The sequence below is a fragment of the Tamandua tetradactyla genome, chromosome 14 (genome assembly GCF_023851605.1).
Source record: "Tamandua tetradactyla isolate mTamTet1 chromosome 14, mTamTet1.pri, whole genome shotgun sequence".
NCBI lineage: Eukaryota > Metazoa > Chordata > Mammalia > Pilosa > Myrmecophagidae > Tamandua > Tamandua tetradactyla.
Window position 1 is genome coordinate 62,855,879 of NC_135340.1, and position 22,450 is coordinate 62,878,328.

At 37.7% G+C, this 22,450-nt stretch overlaps 1 protein-coding gene across 2 annotated transcripts in view; it reads right to left on the reverse strand.

Moving 5' to 3' along the window:
• Positions 1–22,450, reverse strand: part of FBN1 (fibrillin 1) — a 239,421-nt gene that overhangs the window by 124,311 nt on the left and 92,660 nt on the right. For both annotated transcript variants that reach the window (XM_077127803.1, XM_077127802.1), the window contains exons 6-7: positions 5,546–5,743; positions 1,986–2,111 (exon numbers count right to left, since the gene is read on the reverse strand). In XM_077127803.1, coding sequence (XP_076983918.1) covers positions 1,986–2,111; positions 5,546–5,743 — 324 coding nt within the window. The remainder of the gene's footprint in view (positions 1–1,985; positions 2,112–5,545; positions 5,744–22,450) is intronic.

The following is a 22,450-nucleotide window of genomic DNA, read 5'->3' on the forward strand; positions in this document are numbered from 1 at the left end:
TATCTTGCAGCAGGCTTCAGTATGTTGCCGGGGAAAAAAAATTGTGGAAAAGAAATAAGCAATTTTATTTCAAACTGAAGTTTTGGTCCATTGGGTAGTCCACTATAATATATTAATTATTATTAATTCTTGGCATTAACAAAAGGACTTGAACTCTTTTTCCTGCATTCTGAGCATTGACTCTGTGTCTTCCGTCTAGTTTACATCGAGATGACCATTTCTATGTTAACTGACAGTCTGAATTAAAAGCAAAGTCAAATCTAGTCCAAGCTGGAAGCCATCATGATTCCAGAAAATGAAACACAGACTACACAGGTCACACAGACCATACAGCCCTAAATCTTTAGACCAAATATATCTCTTGAAGCTGAGTATACCAGACTGTGGATTTCACATGCAATAAACCTTAACAGCTTATTAAACTACTGTCATGTAAGACTACACCCCAAAACCTATACTGTAATATTTTAAATATTTCACAAATATTAGGAAATACAGGTTTTAACAAAGTAGAAGCAATGACTTACAACTAGGAAAGAAGACAATGTAAGACAGTACAAAGAACACTAGAATGTAAGTTAAGAGAGGTAAATTTTTAGCACTCTCTAAATGACCTCAGCCAGAGCACTTAATGTACCCAGGACACAGTTCCTTAATTTACAGTTTGAGAGGGTGAAACTAGGGGAGCTCTTTGCCCCTTTCAGTATTAACCTTCTCTGCTTATAACTTGGAGTTATAGCTTCCAAATACACGATCTTTAGAGTCAACTTCCTTGTTCTTTGCAACTTTTGAATAATGTTTCTAAGAAGACCTACTTCTTCAGAAAGAACTGAAGTACTTAGCACAGCTACTTCAAATAACTGTTCATAAAATGTTCAAGACACAATATCAATGATAAATTCTATAATGATCAATAACTTAAAAACAACTCCAAACTACAACAGTAACTCCATTAGCGTTAAAGTCTTCAGTTTCAGGGCAAGCAGATATTATACTGTTTTATATGCAATTTATTAACTGCATTTCAAATTTAAAGCTGTCTTTCACTTGCCTGGTATACCATAGTGATCAGCAAAGAAAGATTAGGGATTTAAGTGCAGGCAAATTATTTAGAATGAACAAGCCCTCATTATCAGAGTCTAGAAATAGAAATCCAGCAGTAATTAGTTTCAACAAAAATGCACTTGCCTAAATGAAGCCTCAGAATTCACCAGGAAGAATAATTGAATCAGAAGAAGCAGCTCTGAAAAAGCTATTACATTACTGTTAGACATTGCCACACATAAGATATGTGTACTCATCAAAGAAAGGAGGGCACAATGATGCTTACTTACTTCCCTCTCAAGAAGTTACTTATTGTATTTGGAAGCCAGGCCATTTTTTGACAAAGAGCAGTAGCGATCAATATAAACACATCTCCTGTACACACATTTTTAGAATCTCAACCTATTAACTAAAATCAAATATAAAAATTTACCTTGAATTATTTTTCTATTTGATTAACATTAAAAGGCTTCCATTTGATAAGCAGGCATCATCCTCCAGAAAAAGAAAATCTGAAGCCTTGTACTAGGAGAATAATTCATATCTCCAAATAAAAATCAAACACTCATTTTAACAAGAAAGAAATATCAAAAGATAAATCATTTTGAATGCTCTCTAATGATCAAATTCAAATTCACGTCTATAAAACTATGCAAAAACATGACTCTTGAACATTTTAAACCAAATATTGGTTCAAAAATATTTCATGTTTTAGTATTTAATTTGATTCAGATGTACCTCTTATTTTGGGTCTATAAAAGTGGAAAAAGCTGCAGGGTTTTTCTGGTTCAACAGCACAAAGCCATATTATTCCTGTTCAGAATATTATATTTAAACATTCATGGAATAGCAAAGATAGAGGGATTTAAGAACAGTTGCAAACAAGCTTGTTACTGATACCTACCCTCCCCCACTTAATTGAAAAGCATGCGATTTCTTACCTTCACATTTTTGTGACACTTCATTAAATTTGTGTCCAGCAGGGCATTTGCACTCAAAAGACCCAACAGTATTAATGCAATTTCCTCCTTGACAGAGTCCAGGGATGGCCTGGCATTCATCCACATCTGTCAGGTTTAGAAGAGGAAGAGAGAGAGATGCATACAAAATTCATTGCAGAAGAAAACATGACAGTTTGTCTACAATTATATTAACATATTCATATCAGTGAGTTATTCGCTCATCATAATATTTGGAATATGATGGGAGAAACTATTTTTCACAATTTTGTTCTGTAAAATAAACTAACACAGCTTAGTCAATAATTTTCTATGAGAAGTTCCAAGCACTCTTTATTTTCCCATATTGGAAGGTAGACTTACCCCGTGAAGAGGAGAATATTTGTGCTAATTTTTGTGGCTTTATAATGTATGCTGCACAGTACAAGGATACACTTACAAAAAGATCACTATTCACTTCTTGTTTTTATCTCTAGTTGACAATAATAAGTCAACAGAGTTATTCAAGCAATCCTGAGAATCAAAATGCAACACATTTCTATAATAAAACTGTCTAAAGAATTGTATTGGATAATTTAATTAAGACAGAATTTGCATATGATGCTCACACTACCTGAGAAAGCTAATGTTTTTGTACAAATGCAGTGGAAAATGTTCATCTTATGTTCTGGAGAACTGTCTTGCACAGAAAAAGATTAGACTAACGTGTAATCTCAGATGCACACACTGTGGACTTACGTGGAAGGCAGAGAAGCTGCCGGAGGGAACTTTTTTTTGTTAATTCAGATCACATCCCTCCCCAGCTCAAAACTCAAGTCCATGCTAAGTCCTAGAAGGTTCTACATGACTCCTCTAGTCTCTGATCTCATCTCCTAACCTCCTTCCTCTCTTACTTTTCTCCATCTGCACTAGCTTCCTTGCTATTCCTCAAACATGTCAAGTATGTGCCTTTGTAGGTGTCTGCCCTTTTGCTTGGAATATTCTTCCATTAGCTGCATGGGTCAGTCAGTCCATGTTTTTGGGTCTCTGCTCCAATGGCACTTTAGCAGTGGGTCCTTCCCTAACCAGCTTGATAGCAACCTTCAGTCCCCTGATACTTACCACCTTCCTTATCCTGCTTAATTTTTTTTTCCCATAGGATTGATCATCAACTGACTATTATGCATTCCATTTTGTTTTGTTTTATATGTTGACTGCCTTCAAACTAGGCCTCCACAAAGCAGAGACTGTCCATTTTGCTGGATGCTGCATTCTTGGCATCTAATGACTAAGCATCTTATGTAGAACCCTATAAAGTAACCCTCTAGGAACAAAATTAGAGGGCTCCAGGCCCATTGCATCAACAGAAATATTGTAAAAATACACATATATTCTCTCCATCTTGCCACTCAAAACACACAAAAACCTGATTTAGTAAAAAAACCTCAAGGAAGACAGTCTAACTTTTCTTCCTCTATTTCAGGTATTCTTTTAGAAATCTAGAAGCCCAGTATACTATTTGTTTTTACTCTCCATTGTGCAAAGCAGAAAAGTGAATGCTTTCTGTAAGAACTCTAATAAACTGAGTTCTTGAGAAAAACTGTCATGCAGGAAAAGGGGTACTAAAAGGAACAGCAATTCATTTTGGTATGAAGTGTCACAATGTTTTAAATGGAATGTCCTGACCCACAAATGAATGACTGCATGTGAAATATAATTAGTTTATGTTCTACAGCTGATTTCAATTTTTGTATTAGACCAAAATTTTCCACTCTCTTGACATTTTGAATATATTTATTAGAATGTTATTTGAAATTAAGATTTTACTTTACTGCTAACTGGTCATTCAACATATAAGTAAAACTAGAGAGTCTTGTTGATCATAATTTTTGGTCAGCAGAGATACATGTGAGGGCAATTCTCTGTTGACCACAGATTCTAGGATTGGCAGAGAGAATAAGCTCCTTTCTGAACCCATTTGCCCACAACCTTTCACATATGGTCCAGTGGGAATGTTCACAGCATGTTTCCTGGCAATGTTTACAGCATCACTATAAACAGAATCACAGGACCCCTGGAGTTAGGGGGACACAACAGCACCTCTGGAATCAGAGGGGAACTGCTGGTAAGGAACCAGCAAAGAAGGGGAGCCCCAAGCCAATGGCAGAATCTCTCAAAACAAAAACAAAAAACAAAACACATACAAAACATGAAGAATTTTCCTTTTTAAATTAGCAATATAACTGCCACTTTCATTCTTCGGATTTTTAAAAATATCTCATAAAAAGTTTTTTTTGCCCTTGGATAATAAGTAACAGAGTCAGGAAGGGTCAAGAAGCAAATGCTGGAGAAATCCAGATTATATGAAATGAAGGGCAAAGCTAAGGAGAAGCAGCTCTTCCCTGCTCATTTTCTTTTCTCCCAGTTCTGTTAACACCTTAACCTCTGAGAATTAGTTAATGACAGGCAGCTGGGCACTCATAGGCTGACTCTTTGGTCACTGTCGGTGAATTCATGGACACCAAGGAAAAAGGAAACTAAACTGACTCCTAATTCTGTAATCCACCTCTTCATAATTCTAGGATTTAAAAATGACTTCTTGCTGCCCCTGACATTCAGAAGAATGCATTTAAGGGCACACAAAGAAGTTGTATGTCATATGTGGCAGTCAGGGACCAAGACCAACAGTGTTTTTCAGAAATGGGGTTTGTCGAAGTGTAATAGAGACCCACAGAACTGCGTGATTAAGCTCAAGTTCTGTTTTATTGCATATTATGCTTAGAATTCACATATAGAACAAAACCAAACTGCTACCTATGTACCTCAGGAAAGCAGAGCCTGAATTTCTGAAAATATTGCAACTCACTGGAGATGCACTGGAGATGTCTAAAGGAAACAGACCCAGCCTGGGAGTTTTCAATCCCATCAGTTTAGCATGGGGCTGCCCCTGTTCACTTCCTCCTGTTTCCTGCCAGACATCCAGACAATAAAAGAATTTGTACAGCTGGAAGAACAGGAGTAAAAGCCAAAAACAGAGTCAGAGCTTCGATGGGAGGCAGGGGGAGCAAGGCAACATCTGGGGATATTTAAAGCTTTGAAACAAATCCTAATTTATTTCTGACGTCAAACAATACATAATGTAGCATGCAAAATGGCGATAGGAACAGTTTGCTTCAGGTCGGCTAAGTACAACTCATGAGATGGGGCAACTCCAACAGTTTCAACTGATGAAAACAAAATTAAGACAAACAAACTACCTTGTTCACAAATCTTGTTTTGTGTTTATACTTAGCCTTGCTGGGAATCACAGCATTAATATAAACAGAATCACACGACCCCTGGAGTTAGAGGGACACAAGAACACCTCTGGGATCAGAGGGGAACTGCTGGTAAGGAACCATCCAGTAAGGTTCCTAAGGCCTTAGTCAGATATCATGCAGTCAGCGAAACTGTGAAGTTATGTCTCTGACGCTGCCTTTCCATTCTCTCCAACCTCATCGGAGAATAGCTCTCCAGAGAAAATAAGATGAATGCGTTAACAATCCCATCGGCCCAGGCTTTACCTTGACAAGCTCCCGTGCGTATGTTGGGAATGAAACCGCGGCGGCAGGGGTGAGGCTGGGCAGGGCACATCTCGCAGGGGTGGCCCCAGGCTCGGCCCACGGTGGCACAGCAGAGAGTCTTTGTGCACACGATCCCGCTGAGCTGTCCTTGGCACATCTGGTTGCTGACCACAGTAAAACATGGGCCTGTCCTGTAATCTGGAAATAGAGAACAAGTCTTCCGTGAAAGTCCAGAAAAGCAAGAACCATCATGCAAATGAACAGCTGCACCACATCTCGCCTGACACCAAGCTGGGAAATGGACTTCAGGGACAGAGTCACTTAGTCGGCATGAAACCTTTGGCAGACCATTCTACTTCTGAACCTCCATTTTCCTCAATTATGACATGGGGGATAGAAGCACAGGTCCCCTTTAACAAGACTGTTGTTGAGGAGCAGATGAGCGAATGGAAAACTCTTTACAATGGTGATGTGTCATATCAATCAATATAGCACAGGATTCACTCATTCATTATTCCTTAATCAGGCAATATTCATTATTCATTGATTCACTCAAGAAATATATCTCATGCTTTCTATGCATCAGCCCCTGGAACTGATATAGATGCTTCAGTGATTGAAATGGACCAAATCCCTACCCTCGTGGAGCTTACAGTCTATTATTTAGGTGGGAAAAAGCAAAGAATTCCAAAACTTGCAATAAGGTAACTCATGGCATCTTATTCCTTGGAGTTCTTGAACAAAAGAAACTGTTACCTATTTCATTTGAATTTGGTCCCTCTTAAGTCTAATACCAAAACAAACAAACAAACAAAAGCAAAACAAAAAACACTGCAATCCCTGGGCAAAGCAAGCAGGGATAAGCTAGGGCCACAGGGAATCTCCAAGCAGTCCAACAGTATACAAAGTCTGCCTCCTTTGTTTTTTTTTTTTGATAAAGAATGAAAGTCAATCTAAGTCAATCCGAACTCAGTATCAACAAAGCAAAGGAAGGTTAAGATGCAGTAAACACTGAGAGCCAGAGTCAGGCTGTACCCATGGTGTCATGTGAGTGTAATTAGGGCATAGTACCCTATTCTGGTCTACAGTGGCCTTGACAGGGTAGGAGGCTGGGCTGTGGCAGGACTTGTGAGTCATCATCCACTACTCAACATTCTCACACTTCCTTATGTTGTTTTGGAAGTGCACTTTACATATCTGAGACAGATATAGAGTATTTCTGGTGTATAAGGATGGACTAAATGATGCTAGTAAGTTCCTCTCACCACTGAATTATACAGCTTAATGAAAATCACTCATGCTAATGAGACCATTAGGCCACTCAGTTCATAACTAGGTTATGTTTTCATTTTATTTTCTTCTTTCTTTGAGTAGCTCATAGGACACAGACATGCCATTTACTGAGGATGACTCTTCATCAAGTACCAGCAAGAATGAACAGGCTGGACCACAACAACGTTTTGGCAATAGTTGAATCTTACTTCCTGGCATCTGTCCATTCTGTCTTCTCTCCTGCTTTCTGTGTTGCATCCCTGTTCCAATCCTACCCCTGTAACTATGGCCCTACTTGCTCTCTACACCTCTGCTTCCTATCACTAAATGCTCTTTCTTACTCTCCCTTGCTATCTGGCTGGAATGAGCCGCCTGTGACCAGTCCCCATTGCCAAATCTCCCTCCCTACAGGCCAGTGCCAACAAAAAGGGTGCTACGTGTATCACTTACAGGAGGCAAGATGATTTTAGACTTCCTTATTTTATAACTTTAACTTTCATTATTAAAAAGTATAATTACACCAACTCATAATTTCACAGATATTTTTACTATGGGAAAATGAATTTAAAAATATGTTAATTCATTTAAAGAAAAATACTGAGTAAATGCTATCATAGATGGTATGTAAATATGCCCAAAACTGTGTGGGTGGCACATAAATACCAACACAGCTAATTTTCCAAGAGAGTAAGCTTATCCCTTTGTTCCTCTTAAGTCTCTATATGAGACTTAAGCCCCACCTACCTCTTAAATCTCTATATGAGACTTAAGCCCCACCTACCTCTCCAGCCCCACCTACCTCTCCAGCCCCACCTCTAAAACGTCCTCAGTTCATGTTTGGAATTTGAGTGATAACAAATAGCATGTTATAATAGTCCACGGATTGGCGTATGTTCCCTCCACAAAGAGGACCAATCTCCCAACTCTGTTCAAACATCACCTCTTCTACTCATCATTCTCTTAAGACCTCCATTCTACATTTTTTCATAAAGCCTTGAACATAAATCTATTAGCCATTATTAACTAGTTATATTTTGCTTCTTTTAAATATTTTATTTATTTCCTCAATGACAATACACATACACAACACAAAATTCAAAATATATGAAAGGTAATATGATAAAAAGCTAGTCTCCCTTCTGCCCTCATTTCCAAACCTCCTTATCTTCTTCCTCGGAGGCATACACTGTTAGAAGTTGCCTCATGCTTCTTCCAGAGATATTCTATGTGAAAGAGCTTATTACAATGGGCATTTCTGCTAAAACATGGAGAAAACAGGTATCACATTCCAAAGTAGGATTTAAGTTCTTGATGCCAAGTCTTCAATGAAGATTAATGAGAACAGATCAAGTACTCCACACCGCCTCATCCATATCAAGGGCATAAAAGAGTTGATGTTGATGAGATGAGTTAATATTTTGGGGAGAGTTGTAGATGGGTTAGGATTCCCACCCAACCCTCACTTTAAGCCTGGGGAAAAGGCCTGACTCCTTAGAGAGTTTAACATGTGCTTTCTAAAGTTGGAGGGTTACAGTGTCCTAGTGACTGACTCATGCCTGAGAAATAAAAAGAAATATACAGGGTGAATGACTGGTTGGCTATCTGTTTTAATGGCAGAGCAAAAGATATTTGATGCTCTCCCAAAGCACGTGTGATGATTTTCCATGAACCAGGTGTGGGTTACATATGAGAGAAAATCAGTGTGGGGTTGTCTTAGGAGCAAACGACCTTATGAGCAAAAGACGTTGTGAGCAAAGGACCTTAGCAGAAAGAGACTGGAGGTGTTCAGCTGGATATCCAGAGGGCCAAGGAAGGATAGCTAATATAAGGATGCACTCGTCTATGACAAGGGAACCGCAGGTAAGAGATCCATAACAGCTGAGTTGTAGGGGTGGAGAAAGCCATGGAAGAAAAGAGAAAGAACCTGAAACATCTGCTGAGACAAAAAGCATTAGCTGAGTCACACAGCAGTGCCCGTCAAAGAAGAATTTTCCTGCTCCTTTGATCTCATTTCCCTTTTCACAGGTGATGGAAGATGGGGAAGAGTAAAAGTGTTAGGTGAGGAAAGCAGGAGGAATCCAATATTCTTTAACCAAACTTCTGGTTTCCCATCTGAAGTAGGCCCAAGGTGGGGAGGAGAATAACTAATTTTAAAGTAAAACTGAAGTTCTGATTAGTGTTTGGGTTGCGCATTATTATTACTAAACAAGACTGGCCCTGTGACTTGAAGAACCTAGAGAATTGATCGCATTATCTAAGACTGATTAGAAAACTTATGAGGATGACTTGAAGTTTTATCCAGTGAAAGCAGAAGAATTAGCCCTATAAGATGGACTTGAAGGGTCAGTGGGAGACAAAAAAGAACATTTGTGAGTACCTCTTCATAGTTATGCTTCTTCAATGTGAGGGAAATATCCGCATATATATGGCACATCCCTTGCACACAATTTTACATCTTCCTTTTTTTTCCACTAGATGTAACATCACCTAGACAGCTCTATATGAAGACACATGGAGCCACCTCATTCTTTTCAGGAGCTGCAGATTTTTCATTATTTCATTAGGTTTTTTTTACCCAGTCCCTTATTGATGGGTATTTAGGAGGTTTACATTTTGGGCCAGTACAATCAATGGGACAATAAATTCTTACATATATATCATTTTTTTCCTCCTGTGTAAGTGTACGTACCTACATGATAAATTCCTAGAGGTAGAATTGTTGGATTAAAGTGTGTGTGAAATTTAATTTTGACATATATTGCCAAATTGCTCTCTATACAGGTTCTGTCAATATACCATCTCACCAGCAATGCATGAGACTTCCAGTTTCCCCTACTTAATTGACAACATAATGAAATATACATTTTTATTTATGCTAATTTCAATAGGTAAAAACTGGTTTAACTTCATAGTTTTTATTTGTGTACCTCTTATTATAAGTTGAATATCTTTTCAATTATCTCATACATATACTTGTTATTTAAATTTTCTTTTACATGATTTTTAAAATTTCTTTTCCCCATTTTTAACTGAGTTCTTGGTATTTTGCTTATTGACTGTTGGAAGGATTGATAAATTAAGAAAATTAGCTGACTGCAAAATTAGTTGCATTTTTTAGCATAATTATTTGTCTTTCTACTGTGTTATTGCATTTCACCCTGCTAAATTATTTTTACTTTTTATATAATGAAATTTGAGGTACATTTTAAATACTTTATAACATATCAGATTTATTCAAAATCTACTCTCTTCTTCCATACATACTGATTTTAAATGAGACCACAAATATTACATGCTGAGCTGCTGAATGGCATCTCAACTCTCATTTTGTTCCGTCAGTGAAGAAAGAAATCACTCAGTACCATGGCAGTTGTAATTAAATTTTTCTTCAATACAGTGACCACATGGGCCAATTGGACTACTACAGTCATCTTTATTTCTTTGGTTCAATTTTTCCAAATAATACCTATAATCATTTAATAAATACCTCTCTGATATAGGGTTTTTATTTTCTTTATAATATTTTATCATGTATTTTTCTGATTAAAAAGGAATAAATTATTATTTTAGACAATTAGGAAAAGGCAGTTAGATACAAGAAAATAAAAATCACATCTAACTGCATTAAAGAAACCCCTGACAACATATCAGAATATTATTTTACATTATTTTATATTTGTGAGTGGGTACACGGTGTGTATATGGTATGGTGTGTGTGTGTTTATTTATGTACCAAATTAGGGATTATACTAAACACACAATTTTTCACTTATTGTCAAAAACATTTTCCTATGTCATCAAATACTGTTCTAAAACACTATTTCAATTGGCACATAATTCCTATTGTTTGACATAATTTATGCAATAATTTTCTTACTGTGGGTCATTTAAATTGCCTCCACATCTTCATTACTACACATAATGCTCAGTGCACACTGCCAATGATTCTTTTTAGGAAGAGAAATGTTTATTACTGTGTAACAACCACCAAGATTTTTATGACTATATGTATCTCATAGCTGAAACTAGAAAGATCACAGCAACATAATTTAAAAAATAAATAAAACCTTCTATATTAGATAACAAGGAAGAGAATTTATGTTTGTTTCTTTCTCTCCCCTCTTAATCTAGTGAGACAAATGCAAATGCTTTAATCAAACAAATTCATGTTGGCATGTCACTTTCAATCATTTTTTTTTTAAAGCATAACGGAACATGAATTTTAATTTATACTGTTCAACACTGCTTGGGCTTGGTTTTCCTCCACATTCTGCTAAGATGCCCTATGGAATAGCTCCATATTTGAGGATTGCAAAGATTCGGAGTAGATGCAAATATGGTCTTTTTGTGAGTGACACCAATAAAATCCAGGCATACTACAAAATTCTAGGAGAAATCTGATTCAGTCTTATCTAACACTGTTTCATGAGTTTAGACATTAATTTCTCATTGGAAGGATAAAATCAAGCATAACCCTTAAGACTTTTCCAGGGTCAACAACCTCTTGCCCTTATTTTGATATGAAACACATGGAATAGAAATGACACTTGTTAATTCTGACAATATTCATTAGGCAGCTCTGGAGACCATGAGAACCCATCTCTATTAAACATACAGGATATTTGGCAGATAGTTTTGAGGATGTAGAACAGATCTGCAGACTTAACATTTCGGCATTAGACACTTATCGCCAGGGACAAAATGCCTTTGGAAACAAATCAGAACCAGCTCATTTGACAGAGCAGACTAGGAAGCAGACATAAATGTATTTGTAGAACCATATTTTCAATAAAAATTGCTGACTGCAGAGAGAGAGAAGTCTAATCTGGATGGAAGAGATTTGGATCCAAAATCTCTTGGAAGGTAAATGCTCTATTAATGTAGTTTTCAAATGTCATTCTGATTTGGCGGCATGTGCTTTTCGTCCTGTGCTTCATTTAGGTTGCCAAAGTTATGCTGGTTTTAGTCCAATACCCGAACCACAGAAAAAAATCTGCTCACACTCCCAATTCCTTTCTAATAATCCAATTATTTACAATCATTCCCATAGCACTAACATGATATTAAGCTAAATTTATATATTTTTTTAGAAAGTTCCAGCATTTGACAGGGAATGTGCCTAATTCAATGCTTGTGTAATGTCTGACTCATTTCTGACCTCAACATAAAATATGGTTCCTAATGCAGCTAAAATATAGTATTAACATACTTTCTATTTGCAAATTGTTCTACAAACACATCCTTATAAGACCTCCATGAACTAAGGCAACAAGCCAAATCTTTCCAAAATTTAAAAGTAGCTTTAATTGTTTTGAACTGGCTTACGCTAATGTGACTAGTTCATGGGAAATTCTGTATCTACATGTTCCCATTCTGAGTGGATAAGCTCAAGGATCGTCCACCAGCCCCATTAGATTTGGCCTCATGGCTTGGGATCTGACCAATATTGTCTGCAGCCTCTGATCCCCAGCTCATTCCCAGATCTGAAGCTCAGAAGGCTGTGGTCGACAGCATTATTTCACTTTCATTTGCAATCACACTTCACCCTCAAGCAAACGCATCATTTATAGAGAAAGAATATTCTGTGGTACAATGAATTCTAGTCACTCCTGCCCAGTCACTAAACCACAAACTGCAGGGAAGGCACAAGGATATAATTTGGGGCACTAGGCTTCAATTATTATAAATCCTCCTTTTCATAAAAATTACAAACAAAAAAATGAGATATCAATTCATCCACGGACAGAAAGGATCAAGCATACTTCTTTCTCCCAGGTGGATTCATCTGGGCCACATTAAGTACCTAACATGGAATTTCAATATAGCCTTCTAAGAAGGATCAGAGCCCTTTGTGTGCTGTGGAAAAGTAAAGCAAAGAAGTTCCATTCTCATAATCAGTCTCATAAACGCTGTTATTCCAATCATTCTGTACCTTAGGACATGAGAGAAAAATATGGGGAAGTTTTAAATGCTGATGCCCGGGCCCCACCCATGTGTGCCTTGACACCTCCGGCATGGAGTCCGATTGTGTAGGTCTGACTTGGGACCTGGGACTTGGTATTTCACAAAAGCTCCCCTGGGTGATTTTGTCTACTAAGGCTCTCAATTGTGTGCCTCCACTTTTCCCCCCCTTTATTGAGGAGTGCTTATGTTTCATGACTAATCGGAGGTGTTTGCAATATAGCTGATTGCTTTTCTGAAAATCTAACTTTAGAAACATGAGAGGGCCCATAAACTGGGATTACTACAGCCCAACATAACCCAATATCACTCAACCAGGACTGACTATATTCTAGTCATGGCAAAATAGTATTCATTCCCACAGTGTCATACTGATTACGATATACTTTATTATGTTCTTCACTACTTTAACAATAAACTCGCCAAACCAAACTAACCCAACAAAGAAAATCAAAATACAAGAAGGCTAATCATCTACTACTGTTCTATCCTAATAGTTAAGTGAATTCATATTTCCAAGCTCTTCTCTCCCAGTTTTACAAAGCCCATTCATATGCATGACATCATGTCACTACTATGAGCTTCTGCTTCCAGCTTCCCTACCCAGTGCCAGAGCTTGAATCTGAGTGAAATACCAGAGGGGGTTCTCCAACTGAAGGCCCCAAAATAGAGATCAATAAATATCAGCATTGGTAAGACCAAAAGTTAACTCTTAATTTCCTCCAGAATTTTTACCATCACAGACCACTTCAAATCCTTTCTAAGCTTTCTATGATCTTGAAATATAAAGTGTACAATAAAATCTATGACATTTCTTTCCAAAACCAGTCGAGCCTTACCCTAACCACACCCCCAGATCTAACTTCCCAGTGAGAGGAAATACAGGAATAGAAGAACGAGATAAATGACACCAAGAGAAAATAATCCAAAAACCTAGAATGTGTGACAATCTCTAAGGCAATTGTCTTGAACTTTTTAAAAAACAAATGATTAAAAAAAAAGGTAGTAAGATTATTTTAGATTAGGGTGCCATAATAATCAAAGCTTGATAGAAATATTGCTTCTAAAAAAATAAAAAGGACAAAAAGTCAAAGGGCAGTCTTGAGACAATCGGGGAAATTTTACATGGACTAGATATTATATAATAATGTGGACTGTTGTTATCTTAAGTTTGATAATGGTATTGTGGTTATATACAAAAATGTCCTCATTGTTTAGAAGTAAAGTGTCATGAGAGTAAGCAACAATTTTCAAATGATTCTGAAAACAAACAAATATAAACATCAGTACACACATATACAGAGATATTGTGCATAAAAATGGGAAAATGCTAATGATCATTTAATCTAAGTAGAAGGCATATGGCTATTCTCTATATTATTTGTGAACTTTTCTATAGGTTTGAAAATTTTCATAATAAAACCTCTTGGGGGGATTTCTTTCAGGGCTACCTTTTCCAGACAATACTGTCTCATTTCAGTCAAGTTCCATTTTTTTTAATGACACAATACATTTTAAAGATATTTTCCAATCCATACATTTCTATAAGATATTACATGAAAGATAACATATTTAACACAGTCTATACAATGTTGCTTAAAGACTATGACCTTTTGGCAAACATTTCTAAACTATATTTGGCAAAATGTTTTATCTTTCAGCAGCAGCATCTGAGGTACAATTTAATTTTAACTAAATGTTCTAAAACTGCATTTTAGAAATAAATGCACCGGCGTAAACATCCAACTATTTCTAGGTTAATATTTCCTCTAACTTCAAGTATTTGTGCTGCCAAAGTGAGCACTTTCCCTGACTTTTACCTTCTTTCATTCATAAGTTAAAAGTATTAACATTATAAATTTAAATTAAATATCACTCAAAACTACAGAAGTGAAGTAACTGGTTGTACACCTTTTAATCTAGCGTGCAGACTAAGCACTTCACCAAAATCCAGCCTTTAGTGCTGTGGGACCCAATTATATGTGGCAGGGATTCAACTACAGAAAATTGTTACCACATTTTATTCTGTTCCATGATGAAGAAAACAGTAAAAGCAATCTTGTTCAGGATAGAGGAATATCTCATTTCCAAATAATCGTTTACCTGACATTATTTGTTCCCTCATTGTAAATTCTACAACTCATTGTTGGCTTTCATTTCTCACAAAAGTTATCTCTGAACTACCTTTACTAGAAAAAGAAATGGGGACAGAGGGAAGAGAAGAAGTCAAATCCTGCTTTGGTGATATATTTACCATCAAGATAATAAAATCATAGAGGGCCTTCATTTTTAATAGTCTGTGAATTCCACTCTTAAGAACCAGCTGGCTTTGATTTATTCGTTTTTTAAATGGCTTGTATAAAGTGCCACGTTAAACCAAAATCTGCAGTTTCACCACAGAGAATCAGTTAGTGAACAGCAAGACAAAAACAATGGAATTATATAACTTGATTCATTTATTCTTTTTTTATTTCCTCCAAAGCCACCAACTATACGACATCATCTATACTCCAAAAGAAAGATTAACGATGTAAGAGTAAAGGGCCATGTGATGAGTGATATTAAATATAAATACTGCCAGAGCCAACATATTTTAAATGCAACCAATATAGCTGAAAAGTACCTCTGAAAGATTGTTTAGTTTGCAAATATAAGTTTTATAAAAAGTGAATTAAATTTAAATTTCTGAAAGAGCCCAATAAAATGCTTTATAATTAAAATTAGAAAATTATTATTTTCTGCAGCAGGCCAATATCAATATGGGATGCTGTAAACATAGCAGGTAAAGGCCTGTGTTAATAAAAGAGCAACAAAAAATGAATTGGTTGGGGGAGCAGGGTGGGATATGGGAACTCTGTACTTTCTGTATAATTTTTCTGTAAACCTACAACCGCTTTAATAAACAAAAAATCACGTAAAATGAAAACTAAATATCTTTTTTTTTTTTTTTTAGCTTTCTTTTTTTTGGCATGGGCTGGCTCCGGGAATCAAACCTGGGTCTCTGGCATGGCAAGCGAGAATTCTGCCACCGAGCCACCACTGCACTGCCGTAAATATCATTTAATGTTCAGACTCAATAAAATAAACCTTTAAAAATAAATATTTTTATGGAGAAATATCCACACACGTACAGTCCAGCCATATTATGCAATCAATGGCTCACATAGTTGTGTATTCTCCACCGTGATCATTTTTAGAACATTAGCATCACTTCAGAAAAGGAAATAAAAAGAAAAAAAAAGAACTCATACATCCCATACCCCTTACCCCTCCCTCTCTTAATGAGTAAATTTACAATTGTGAAACATAACTGCAGGTTTCTTTATTCATTCAACAAATATTTGTTGGGCTACCATGTTCAGTAATTAGGTCACATAAAGTTCAGTAATTAGGTCAGATAAAGTCCTTGCTCACGTGGAGTTTACAATATGGCATAGGAAGTGGTTGACAAATAGGTTAATACATCTAGAAATAATTTTAGATTTGAGGTCGTGATACAAATAAAGTAAGCACAGTGCTGGGATAGAGAATAATTGGGGATAACTACCTTAGTGAGAGTTATCAGGGAAGGCTTTTTAAGAAGGTCATGTTTAAACTAAGGTCTAAAGGATGAGAATAAGCTAGCTGTGGGAAGTGGGGTAAGTACTTTTCAAGTACATGCTACAGCAAAAAGCATGGCTCTGAGCTGGGAGTCCGGGTAGCATGTTCTCTAATGAGAGAAGGCCACTTGCCTGGAGCTTAGAAAGCAAAGGGGAGAGGGGCACACCACGAAGCTGGAGCATTAGGCAGCAGCCATACTGCATCGTACATTCCAGGCCATGGTAAAAAGCTTCGATTTGGCTCCAGATTTAACAGGAAACCACTGAACACACAAAGTATTATATTAAAAGATTGCTGCTTAAAGGGTCCAAGAGTGGAAAGGAGAAGGCTTGCAAGGAAGCTACTGAAGTATTTGAGGTAAAAAATGGTAGTGGCATGGCAAGGGTGGTGGTGTGGAAATGGAGAGAAGTTGGCAGATAGGGGATGTACTGGTGGATTGCTGATGAGTAGTTATGAAGGATGAGGGAAACTGAGGAGACAAAGATGCCTCCTCAGTTTCTGGATTCAGAAGCTGGACACATTGGCAGTCATTTACTGAAATGGGAAAATGGTGGGAAGGCTAGACACTTACTACTAATAAACAGTGTAAAAGTTCTTGATATTGTCACAACAAAGTCTAGTGTAGGATGGGTGCTTTGAATTGATGAGGTTGGCCCTGTATAAAACAATATTATCTGTAATCCCGATGCTATCGAAAAACCAAAAAAATATGGTGTATAATGAAATTGTATCTTGAGTTACATATTTCAGCTCTCTCACTAAAATTCGTTTCCTTCCCTTCCTCTTTGTAAGCAAGCATTTACTCGTTTCTCATTCAGATGTTTATATATAAATGCTATGGTTGAAATTCTTACTTTCACCACGTTTGGCCAATTCTCACAAGAAACTTGCCCAGACCAACTTTCTGTGACTGAATCCTGGCACAGTGGTGGGATTTCCCCCAGTGGAACTTCCATGAAATATCAGGGCAAGAGAATTCAAGACCACTAGCATTCCAGCTGCCAGTCCTGCATCCATTTTATAGAAAAGAGATACACACCACACGCCAGTGACAGCAGCAATTTTGAGACATCTTAGGAAAACCTTAATGCAAGGACAGAGGTTCAGCCATTTACCATAACTGAGAAATACCTTCTAGAAATCCACACTTTTCATGATACAAAACAGATAAGTAGGAGTGAGACAGTTTAGATACATTGGTTGGCAAACATTATTTCTAGAATTGGCTTTTTACAAAATATGCATTAGTTTATGGACTTTCTCTGCCTTTGTCTCCTCCTTTTTCTCACACATATACACATACACACACATACACACACACTTAAACACACACACCCACTGAAGTATGTTAATATACTATCAAGTAGCTCTCAAGATGACCCTTCTATTCCCAGAATTTTTCTTTGGAAGAAAATGTCTGATGAATGAAAAATTCCTGAAACTGTTTCCAGCTCAGGGTTTGGCACTGAACTCAACTGAAGAAAGACAAGTAAGGAAGAAAGTACAAGCATTAGTCAGAGCATGTAAGTGAACTGTGCCAAAGATAGGCATGAAGTTGAGGAGAGGGACAGGCAGCAGCACCAAAGCCTGATTATACAGATTTAATTAGTCAATAAAAGAAAAGTTCTGAAATGGGAATATTCTCATATAGACTCTGGTGCTGAATGCAAAACCACACTATTATACCAGGAGCTATTGATTGTACACTTGGGATGGATTGTATGGTGTATGATTCAACTGTTTTAAAAAATAAACAGAAAACTAAACTATATGTGCTGGAGGAGATGTGGAGAAAGAAGTATACCTAATCATTGCTGATAAGGAATAGAATTGTGCAGCCCCTCTGCAGGGTAATGTGGTAGTTCTGCAGAAAGCTAAGTATAGAACTGCCATATTATGTAGCAATCACACTACCAGGTATGTACTCAGAAGAACTGAAGGCAGAGACAGGAATAGACATTTACACGCCAATGTATATGGTGGCACTATTCACTATTGCCAATGGATGGAGGTGGCCCGAGGGTCCAGCAACTGATAAGTGGAAGGGTGAGCTGTGATTATACATATGACGGAATATTGTGCAGCTGCACAAAGGAATGAAGTCATGAGACATGTAACTAGGTGAATGAATATTATGTTGAGTCAAATAAGCCAGAAGAGGAAGGACAGCTATTGTATGGTCTCACTAATAAGAACTAACTATAATGAGCAAATTATAAGAGTCAAAGTCAAAAGCATAGGTAATCAGGAAACGCAATCGACTGCAGAGATTGGACAATTGATGCTTAAGGAGTACAGATGTTCAACAGGATTGTGCATTCATTTTGGGATGCACAATACTGTGCGATGGTAGCACAATACTGTAAGTATAATTAACAAAACTAAGTATGAATATGGTTGAATGAGGAAGGCTGGCGTCATATATATCACCAGAAAGATAGCTAGAGGATAAAAACTGGGACTGTATAACTTAGCAAAACTTAGAGTAGACAATGATCAGTGATTGATTGTATAAATATTAGAAAACTAGAACAAATGTACATCACTATCACAAAGGGTTAATAATAGGGTGCAATGTGAAAAAAATGTGATTAATGCAAACTAAGGTCTATGGTTAACAGTAACATTATAATAGTCTTTCATTAAGTGTAACAAAGGCACTATACCAAAGCTAAATGCTAATAGCAGGAGGATATAAGGAGTATGGGATTTTTTTCCTTCAGAAGAAATGAGAATGGTTTCATAATAACTGCAGTGGTGAATACAGAACTATGTGGTCATACCAGGAGCCATGGATTTTACATTTAGGATGGACTGTATGGTGTGAGAATAAAACTGTTAAAAAAAAATATTCCTGAAAACACATCTGCACATGGTCAGATATCAAAAAATGGCAGAAGATTGATTTTCTGAGAGATCAAAGACTAAAACCATCGGCACTCGGAGCTGATAGTTTTTCCTGTTGCTGTTGCTTTATGGTCATCTATTTTTAAGCTCTACTATGTGAACTAGGAATTGGACAATCATGGTGGTCTCTCGGCAGCTTCATGGATAATAGACAGATGTTTAAGATCTGGATCCCTTACAGGTTTTGAGAGTGACAACTATTTGACAACATAAAATAGCAGCTATGTCCGTCTTCATTATGTTCTTTGGAGTTAATAATGATGTCCCAGACATCCCTGGTAAATGATCTTTGTGAACAGCTAAATGTCAGTAATACTATACTATATAGGCCAATCTCGTTTTAGCTACATCTTGCCCAGTGCAGTCAGTGGGAGAATGATGCACGGCTCAGAAACTTCCATTCTACAGAAATGGAAATCATCTAAAGTTGCTCCTAAGACTACTAAATTGTATATTGTCTAAACACTAAAGGGGCACTGTGTTACTCTATTCCCTCTTACCACTTACTGGAGATTTAAATCAGCTTGGCCAAACATTGGGGTTTCATTTGAGACAGCTAGTTAGATGCATGCGGAAAGTATATACGGTTTGAAAATAATATGAGACAGCATTAAAAGTGGTTTAACATGCCCCAAGAGGCAAGTCGAACACCACAATTTTCTCCAACTGTGGAAGGAAAAACAACTTGAGCCAGATTTTGGCTCTTTGGATGTATGAACAGGTTTACATTGTACTCCCTCAGATATTTATGAAGCATGTTAACAATAATTAAAATTGAATTTTCCAAGCCTTTAAGGGTAAAAGTAGAGATATAATAACAACGAACTTGGGAAGCGTTATAATTCAATGTACAGCATATTCATTATCCTGGGATTTAACTACTGATATTCAAAATTCACAACTCCTGCACAGAGTTAAGTGCTCTTAGGTTCTATGCTTGTGCAAATACACTCTACTCAAATGTATATTCCATTTTCTATAGCAGATTTATTGCTAAAAAGAGAGTGCTACTGGGAAGCAGCATTCACGTTTCTCTAGCGTTTCTAACTTGAACATCACAGTTGGGCTACAGGGGGCTCAAAGATTCCCTGATATTATTAAAAAATTATTTATATATATATATATATATATGACACAGATGGGCATGGTTAGGGGAACCAGGTATGCAGGCCTCAGACCCAACGGGGACAATCAGATTCTCTCAGAAAATTTGACTCAGGATTGGGAAGCACTGGTCTTCATTTCTGCAGGTGGCTTGACCGAGTGCTATGAAGAGGCGCACCGAGCAGTGCATTTGCATGGAGAAACAGGGACAAGGTCTGCAAGGAGGACAGTGCAGGATAGGCCATGGGGACAAGAGACACCAAGACAGCATTTGGTTCATGCTTTCAGCCCTCAATTAAAGCCCTGCTGTACCACCTGTCCCTGAGTTCCTGGGACACCCCAGATTCCTTATAATAAATTCCTCTTTTGCTTTAACTAATTTTGATACTTGACCAAAGGAACCTGACCCCGTGTGGTGTGTGCACACGTGCACTGCTGGAGGTAGAGTTCAGAGTCTTAAAAGTATAGATGACTCAAAAAGGTAACACATCTCCCCACTATTGAGTAAGAATTCATGAGTGTGGTGTTACTTAAGTCCAGATTTATCAGATAGGCTTTATATTTTCTTTTCATTACCACATAAAAGCAAAAAAATTAAACCTTAGTTTGTAACATGAAACACGAGCACAAATAAAAATCATCCCATCTATCCCCATACCTTCATTATAACCTGAAAGGGAGCCAAAGAGAAACAGATGAGCTTGAATCAGAGTTATCACAGCCATATATAAAGCAGTGGCTAACTCTTAGTAGCACACAAAGTTCAAGTTGATTTCCCCCCAAACAGCAGCGGACATTCACTGACGATTTTATCTTGTTTATTTAAGGCAGAATATAGTACAAAGCTCAAATTGAAGGGCAGTAGGCTTAAAAGTCAGAAGGCCTGTGTTCCAGTCTCAGTTCATCAACTATTTTTTGTAACATATGTAACAGTTTTATTGAGATTATTAACATAGAATAAGCTGCACACTTTTAAATTGTGCAGTTTGATAAGTTTTGACAGACCTATATGTCCATAAATCCATCACCATAAATCACGATGATGAACATATTCATCACCCCCCAAAGTTTACTCACGCCCCTTTTTATCTTAGGAACAGAGCTCCACTTTTATTCCATGTGGCAGTACATTCTGCTCAAAGGGTACATTTTCCACCTCTTACAGTTAGGGGCGATGTGTGATTACCTTATGACTATGTCTGTCAGCGACAGAGATATGAGCATCATTTGCTGGGTGAGCCTAACAGGAAGGCTTCTTAAAAGGGGTCAGAGAGCTGGCATATGTCTTCTTCAAATCTTTTGATTCTTTTTGCCCTTCCCCCCTCTGTTTTTTGTCTAAAACACAGACAAGAGGGTTGGAGGATTTCCGGCAGCCAATTTGTGATTTTCATCAACTAATTCGCTGTGCACCTTGAGTTAGTCCCTCCACCTCTCTGGTGGAGTTTAAGTGGCTGAACCCTGATCCATTCAGAACCCCTAGGGGCGCTGCAGCCGGCCCGAGCAGGGCAGCAGCCACCAGGTCGGAGAAAGGAGCTCGTTTCCACTGCCCAGGAAGAATAGCAGGGCGTAGAAAGATGGGTCTGACAAGAGTTCATTTTCCCACTGGATTTGCTTCTCCCACACTTCTTATTTTGGTGAAAGGAACCGTCATAGACCAGTTTAGCCGGGCCACAAATGTGGGGGGCCAGTCTCCCTCTCACTCCACACTTAATCCCACCACAAACCCTGTAGCATTGACCACCTCAATAGCTTCATTATCTGCTCTTCCTCTGAAACCCAGAGATCACGCTTCACTGTCAGACCCCCTTTCCTCTCACCCCACAGGAAGGCGTGAGCCTCACTCTCATCTCAGAACCTACAGCGCTTTGTGTGAGGGGCCCGCCCCTCCTCCCTCTGCTGCCACTCCCCACCCTCCATCTCTCTCCAGCTACAGTGAGTGAACTGTGGTACCTCAACCGAGGCTGCTGCTTCCTATTCATATGCATTTTCAAGTACTATTCCCTCTGCGAATTCCTATTTTCCCGGCAAATTCCCCTCCTGGTAGTCTTCCTTGACTGCTTG